This window comes from Aulonocara sp. 'chitande type north' Nkhata Bay, linkage group LG18 (genome assembly GCF_057382095.1).
Source record: "Aulonocara sp. 'chitande type north' Nkhata Bay isolate Kocher_YH1m ecotype deep benthic linkage group LG18, A_spYH_male_GT1.1, whole genome shotgun sequence".
Classification (NCBI taxonomy): domain Eukaryota; kingdom Metazoa; phylum Chordata; class Actinopteri; order Cichliformes; family Cichlidae; genus Aulonocara; species Aulonocara sp. 'chitande type north' Nkhata Bay.
In genome coordinates this window covers 29,003,349-29,010,666 of record NC_141361.1, presented here as the reverse complement: position 1 = coordinate 29,010,666, position 7,318 = coordinate 29,003,349, and the positions used below count along the sequence as shown (strand labels likewise).

Below are 7,318 nucleotides of genomic sequence, written 5' to 3'. Positions count from 1 at the left end.
ACAGCATGAGGTTGTGGCAGAGAAATATGTGAGGGTGGTGCAAGACATGTAAGACAGCAAGAGAGGGGTGAGAGTGACAGATGTGTTCAAGGTGGGGGTGAGATTACATCAGGGATTGGCTCTGATCCCCCTCTTGTTTTGATGAGGTCAGGCAGGAGTTTCCATGGAATATCAAGTTTGCAGGTTTGCAAGTTTGCACTGGGACAGTTTGTTGGGATTTTCACTGGGAGTGACCAGAATGGACACGATCAGGAATGAGTATATCAGAGAGGCAGGGCGGGTTGATCGGTTTGGAGACAAAGTAAGAGAGGCAAGACTGGGATATTTTGCACATGTGCAGAGGAGGGAGAGCAGATATACTGGGCAAAGGATGCTAAGTATGGAGGAGGCAAGCAGAAGGAAAACAGACGATTCATAGATGAAGCTGGATGATCCAATGAGGAAGAAAGAAGGAAGAAGAAGAAGATGATGATGATGATGACGACATACTTTTAAATTGCCCAAATATTTTGGCCGGAAATGGCTCAAGTGCTAAGTTCACTGTGACGCTGTCAGCATTCTTCATTTATAGCCTATCTGTTTAACGCACGTGCTCGACAAAGACACGCGCACACTGAGATAACAGCTCGGTCTCTCCCCGGGGTCTACAGCTTAGAACAGGAAGCGTACCGCGGGAAAACGGGCAGCAGGGCTCCGCGTCAATTTACGTTTCCGCTTCTAATTGGCTACGAACTCAGAGATATTTCCATAACGTCGCACATTGGTCGAAAGCGGCGCGCCAAACATCACGTGGTCTCACTTTTCGCGCGAAACCGGGCTCTGTTGTCCGGAGCTGAGCGTGCTGTGTGTCAGAGAGGAGCAACTCGTGTCTGTTTTGCAAACTTGTTTTTGTATTATTTTTGTTGTCGCAGTTTGACGGACTTGCAGCATGGATGTCGCCACAGCCACCGCGGAGACTGCCGGGGCGATGGTGAAGGACGAGCTGGCCGAGAAGTGCCAGAAGTTATTCCAGGCTTTCTTAGAGGAGTAAGTGAGGCAGCAGCGACGGGGTCGTATTGTTGTCGGCCGAAACGTGCTTGGCTTGACATCGCTCTTGTAATCAGCAATTATAAGGATCGAGTGCTACTTTGATCGGCTGCTATTGGTGTCTTTTCACTGCTTTTCTTAACTCTCGCCCGATTCCTGCGTCACCCTGCAGATTTCAGAGCGGGGATGGGGAGGTGAAGTATGTCCGGGAGGCCGAGGAGCTGATCAGGCCTGAGAGGAACACCCTACTGGTGAGCTTCACCGACTTGGAGGGTTTCAACCAGGAACTGGCTACCACCATCCAGGAGGAGTACTACAGGTGAGCAAGCCCACCAAGTCATAGGTGCTTCCATCATATCTCATCTAAATACTGAGGTGGGAGAGTGCGCTGCTGCATTTCAAACCATCAGTTCAGTGCTGTGGAAATAAGCTGTGGGGTAACCTGAAGGATTGTCTGTTTCCAGAGTGTATCCCTACCTCTGCAGAGCAGTGCGCAACTTTGCTCGGGATCACGGGAACGTCCCCCTCAACAAAGAGTTCTACGTCGCTATCGAGGAGCTGCCCACCAGACACAAGTAAGACACTGTTAACCAAACCACCATGTACATCTCCATTTATCTGGTCTGAGCTGCCATTTATGCAGCTAGATTGCTTTAGTGCAAAGATGGTTGTAGAAATTTCTGCTTGGCTTGAATCAATTGGAACAAAATGGTGTTTAAGTTGTGGTGCATAAAGCAGGAATGATGCATCTCTCACTGGTAAATGTTAATGGGAATGAAATGCCAAATCTGATCCTTTTCCTGTGTTAAATAAATAAATAGGATCCGTGAGTTGTCCTCCATGCGTATTGGCAGCCTGGTGAGAATCAGCGGTCAGGTGGTGAGAACGCACCCAGTCCACCCTGAGCTGGTGAGATGTTTATATCAGTGAAGAAGACACAAAGTTCAGTTGCGTTACGCTTGTCTTTTGTCATTAAACCCATCCTGCTTCCTTTGGTGCAGGTGAGCGGTACCTTCCTGTGCATGGACTGCCAGGCAGTGATCAAAGATGTCTCTCAGCAATTCAAATACTCTCCTCCGACCATCTGCAGGAACCCCGTGTGCAACAACCGCTCCCGCTTCCACCTCGACACGCACAAATCCAAGTTCATCGACTTTCAGAAGGTAACTGTGATAAAGGATGTCTGTCTGCATGGATGAATGAGTCTGATTTTGACCCTGTGTACCCTGTTTGTGTATCCAGGTGCGTATCCAGGAGACGCAGGCGGAGCTGCCTCGCGGTTCGATCCCACGCTCTCTTGAGATCATCCTGAGGGCAGAGGCTGTGGAGACGGCTCAGGCTGGAGACCGCTGTGACTTCACTGGGACCCTGATTGTCGTGCCGGATGTCTCACAGCTCAGCACACCTGGTACTTTTTAAAATTTTAACCATTTATGGTCAAAACTATGTCTTGTGGTGTTTTGTTTTGGTTCTCATGACTGTATGGATGTTACTTCCAGGTGTGCGAGCAGAGACCAGTACCCGTATAGCAGGAGGTCCTCAGGGCTTTGAGTCTGATGGTCTGAGAGGACTGAAAGCTCTGGGAGTCAGAGAGCTGTCATACAGGCTGGCCTTCCTGGCCTGCAACGTGGCGCCAACCAACCCACGGGTAAGAAGCGCTCGCCCATGTGTCTAAAAATGCAAACGGCTACAAATCTTGCTGTGTGATTACAAATGTGTGCCGTCTTTATCACAGTTTGGCGGTAAAGAGCTGCGGGAGGAGGAGCAGACGGCTGAAAGCATTAAGAGCCAGATGACAGAGAAAGAGTGGGAGAAGGTTTTTGAGATGAGCCAGGACAAGAACCTGTACCACAACCTGTGCACCAGCCTCTTCCCCACCATCCACGGTCAGTGATCGAACCCCCCGTCTAGCCTTTTTCTCCAATGGAGGACGCTCTCGTAGTTCTTTATCAAAGCTGTGACTTGTGAGTTAAACGTTAACGTGATGGTGCAGGTAACGATGAGGTGAAGCGCGGCATCCTGCTGATGCTCTTTGGAGGCGTTCCCAAGACGACCATGGAAAGGACCTCGCTCAGAGGAGACATCAACGTGTGCATTGTGGGAGATCCGAGCACTGCCAAGAGCCAGTTCCTCAAGTACGTTCCACAGTTTCCACCTTCATTGATTAGCTTTGCATAAAGCTTTTCTTTGTTCCATCTTCTGGCACAAACACTTTTCAGTGCTCTCTTTGCTGTAGACATTTGTTGTACAGCAGTGTTGATTTGAGTGTGTGTGCCTGTGTAGGCACGTGGAGGAGTTCAGTCCCAGAGCGGTGTACACCAGCGGCAAGGCCAGCACTGCTGCAGGTCTGACGGCGGCCGTGGTCCGAGACGAGGAGTCACATGAGTTTGTCATCGAGGCTGGAGCTCTGATGCTCGCCGACAACGTGAGTGTCATGAGTTCTGAAGAACAGTGAACAGTGTATTGTTATATTTAAAAAAAAACAAAAAAGTTTCTTTATGTAATTAGTGCAAGTAAAACTTGTTAACTGGTTTGATTTCAGGGTGTTTGCTGTATTGATGAGTTTGATAAGATGGACCTCAAAGACCAGGTGGCCATCCATGAAGCCATGGAGCAGCAGACCATCAGCATCACCAAAGCCGGAGTCAAGGTGACGCTTTCAAAGCTTTGCGCTTTAACCCCTGGAGGGTCTTGGGTCGATTTGTGGCTATTTTTCGGCTATTTTCAAATTTTGATTACCTGCCATTTGCACAGTGTTGAATGGAATATAGCGAAAGTCTGCAAAAAAAAGTTTGGTCACATTTACTGTTAAAATTTCAGTATGACTTCCGGAAATTAGCTTCAGGGGCTAAGCTAGCGATAAACTTACGCTATTGATCCTAGGGTCGATTTGTGCCCCATTGAAACCCATTATAAACGCTATTTTTCACGGCAAAAAAAATACGGTCAAATCGATCTCGATCGGTAATGCTTCCGCTTCCGCTTGCAGTACTGGCCTTGGAGTTGTAATTTTTTTATTTGTCCACCGGGTGGCGCCCTTGCTCCACATTTGACCCGGGGCTGGAAAACAGCGGGCTGCTTAAAGAGACCTGCGGGAAATGACGCCTCTTTTCCGGCGTGCTGCAGCGGTTTCGCCCGCTGATCGGGCGGGACAATTTTCGGCCCCAGGACCGTTTGAGGTTGGATTTTTTTTTTAAATCAACAGGAAATGACGTATTTGTTGTGACGTGGTACCGGATGTGTGTGTTGGAAAAAGAGGTCCGACGCAACATGCCCCGGTCATCGTCGCGAGTCAACCCGGGAGCATGCACCGATTCCGGGCTAGAGGAGGAGCATTTGCCGCCTGGAGACCATTTTCTGGTCCTGAAAAAAAAAATAAAAGGCGATCGAAATGACTGTTTGTGCCAATCTTTAGTCCATCTAAAGGCCTAATTATAATAACAATCAAATATTACTTCAAATGTTTTTTTGGGAAAATATTTAGTTTTTTAGTTTTTTTTTTCGTTTTTTTGTAATTTAAAGGGTTAAAACAACGAAAATATAATTAAAACTTTATATGAATATTTCAGGGAGAAGTAGTTTTAAAAGACTGACCAATTTAAAGTGAAAAAAAAAATTAATATTTAATATTTTTATTGCACTTTTTGGGCGTGGTCGATAGTGTGCATTTTATGAAATGCGCTCCTGGAAAAAAAATAAAAGGCGATCGAAATGACTCTTGGTGCCAATCTTTAGTCCATCCAAAGGCCTAATTATAATAACAATTGAATATTACCTCAAATGTTTTTTTTGGAAAATATTCAAGTTTTTTGTTTTTTGGGGCAAAAAAAGCAGTGCGCTCATGTGACGAAACCGGGATATAAAGGGTTAAAATCCGCGAAATGTAATTAAAACTTGACATGAATATTTCAAGGAGAAGTAGGTCTAAAAGATTGGCTAATTTAAAGTGGAAAAAAATATTAATATATAAATTTTTTATAGTGCTTTTTTGGGCGTGGTCGATTTGTGGCTCTAAGACCAATAGTGTATGCATTTTTCTAGGACCCTCCAGGGGTTAAACACTCGCGTTTATGCAGCACAAGCGGAAGTTACACTGCTATCATATTCGATCGTTCGTCTCTGCAGTAGAATAACCAGACTGTTCCTCCGCTTCTCTCCTCAGGCTACCCTGAACGCTCGCACATCCATCCTGGCTGCTGCTAACCCTGTCAGCGGACGCTACGACCGCAGCAAGAGTCTGAAGCAGAACGTCAACCTGACCGCTCCCATTATGAGCCGCTTTGATCTCTTCTTCATCCTGGTGGACGAGTGCAATGAGGTACATGCAAATGAGCGTAGTCTGAGCATCCTGTGCTTACTGGTTGTTTCTATTCATGTCTTTTATTTTGTCCATTTTTTTTTTTTTTAAATATGATAATTTAGTTGAATACTGCAGCTAACGATTTGCACCTGTCATAGGTGACAGACTACGCTATCGCCAGACGCATCGTGGATCTGCACTCCCGTGTGGAGGAGTCTGTGGACAGACTGTACTCCCTGGATGAGATCCGCAGATACCTGCTCTTCGCCAGGCAGTTCAAACCCAAGGTGGGTGTGCTGGTGTCCCCACACGCCGACACCAGCGACCCAGTTTTTACTGTTTAACACATTTCCTTTATATTAACTTCTGGACCTCCGTAGATCTCCAGCGAATCAGAAGAGTTCATCGTCGAGCAGTACAAGCGTCTCCGCCAGCGTGACGGCTCAGGGGGCGTGTCCAAATCTGCCTGGAGGATAACTGTGCGACAGCTGGAGAGCATGATCCGCCTCTCAGAGGCCATGGCACGTATGCACTGTTGTGATGAGGTACGTGCGAAGACACACAAGCTTCATTCATGCAACACTCGATACTGAGTGTGGTTGATAAAATTTAATACTGCAAAACCACCCTGAGTATCACTTTAACCAAAATGAGGGGAACAAAAAGACATCCTTTCAAAATAAAAGGCCAAACTGTGAATTAACTCTTGCCCTTTCATCCCATGCTTCTAGGTTCAGCCCAAACACGTGAAGGAAGCGTTCCGTCTTCTGAACAAATCTATCATCAGAGTGGAGACGCCAGACATCAACCTGGAACAGGAGGATGAAATGGAGGAAGAGGAGGAGCAGCAGGAAGAAGGTACTATCAATATAGAGAAGATGTGAAATGACACCATGCATCACCGCTGTTTATTTAACGTAAACTCTTCTCTGCATCTTTGCAGGTAACGTCCCGAATGGAGTAAATGGAAACGTGGATGGTGTCATTGGCCTTACTAATGGAATTAATGGACACGCTGGCGGTGTCAATGGCCACGGCGAGCCTGGGAGCCAGTCCAAACCATCTCTTCGTCTGTCTTTCGCCGAGTACAAACGCATCTCCAACCTGCTCGTCCTGCATCTGCGCAGAGCAGAGGATGGTAAGAGATGTTCCTCCCTCCAGTCTGTTTTCCATCTCATTTCCTTGTCTGTTCTGTCACTGTTCTTTTTCTTTTTCTTCTCACATTTTTCTTGCTAATCTGTGTTGCAGCTGAGGAAGAGGAGGATCTGAAGAAAAGTGCAGTGGTCAACTGGTATCTGAAGGAGATCGAGTCAGAGATCGACTCTGAGGAGGAGCTCATCAATAGGAAGGGGCTGATAGAGAAGGTCATCCACAGGCTGGTGCACTATGTAAGTCTACCATCTTAAAATGTGAAAAGATAATGAGTCAGCGATTCTCTAAGTGCAGACATGTTCATTTATACGATCTCCCACACAAATCTCTTCCTCAAGGATCACATCCTCATCCAGCTGTCTCAGGCTGGGCTGAAGGGCTCAGAGTCTGCGAGCACAGAAGAGGAATCTGTTCTGGTTGTAAACCCCAACTACATCCTGGAAGACTAAACTCCTGTCCTCAAATTGATCCCTGCTTCTTTGTGGCAAACAAGAGTTATTGTTCATAGTGTGTTTAATGCTCATAATGGTGGCATTGGAGATGTTTCGCTGCTGTACAAAGATACGAGGATTTATCTAAATATTCTTTAGATTTAAAAAGATAAAACAAAACAAAAACAGATGTAAATATACTGGCCTCTTCTCCAGCTGTTTATTCACTTCTCTTTGACTTAGTTTATTGTTGACTTTGAATAACTGTATATTATAAGCATACAGCATGGTTTACGTCCATGGTTTAAAGTGTTTTTGTATTATAATTATGATTTTGTGAATGAAATGTTGGAACAATAAATAAAATGTTGAAAAACACAAATTTTCTTCATGTGTCTTTGTGTTGCCT

General features: G+C 46.0%; 1 protein-coding gene across 1 annotated transcript; it reads left to right on the top strand.

Moving 5' to 3' along the window:
- Positions 1-666: 666 nt before the first annotated feature.
- mcm6 (minichromosome maintenance complex component 6) lies at positions 667-7,095 on the top strand. Its single transcript, XM_086272846.1, has 18 exons — positions 667-1,026; positions 1,199-1,345; positions 1,491-1,601; positions 1,848-1,935; positions 2,028-2,189; positions 2,269-2,434; positions 2,526-2,674; positions 2,762-2,912; positions 3,020-3,161; positions 3,310-3,451; positions 3,569-3,676; positions 5,189-5,344; positions 5,485-5,613; positions 5,707-5,871; positions 6,058-6,184; positions 6,270-6,464; positions 6,575-6,714; positions 6,817-7,095. The coding sequence occupies exons 1-18, from the start codon at positions 929-931 to the stop codon at positions 6,925-6,927; spliced, it is 2,487 nt and encodes an 828-aa protein (XP_086128972.1). The 5' UTR covers positions 667-928; the 3' UTR covers positions 6,928-7,095.
- The last annotated feature ends 223 nt before the right edge of the window (positions 7,096-7,318 follow it).

What these genes read in the sequence shown, in the direction of transcription:
- mcm6 (XM_086272846.1), top strand. Translation starts at nt 929, where the DNA reads ATGGATGTCGCCACAGCCACCGCGGAGACTGCCGGGGCGATGGTGAAG. An exon ending in TTCCAGGCTTTCTTAGAGGA is followed by an intron (nt 1,027 to 1,198) that starts GTAAGTGAGGCA and finishes GTCACCCTGCAG; the next exon opens with ATTTCAGAGCGGGGATGGGG. An exon ending in TGGCGCCAACCAACCCACGG is followed by an intron (nt 2,675 to 2,761) that starts GTAAGAAGCGCT and finishes TCTTTATCACAG; the next exon opens with TTTGGCGGTAAAGAGCTGCG.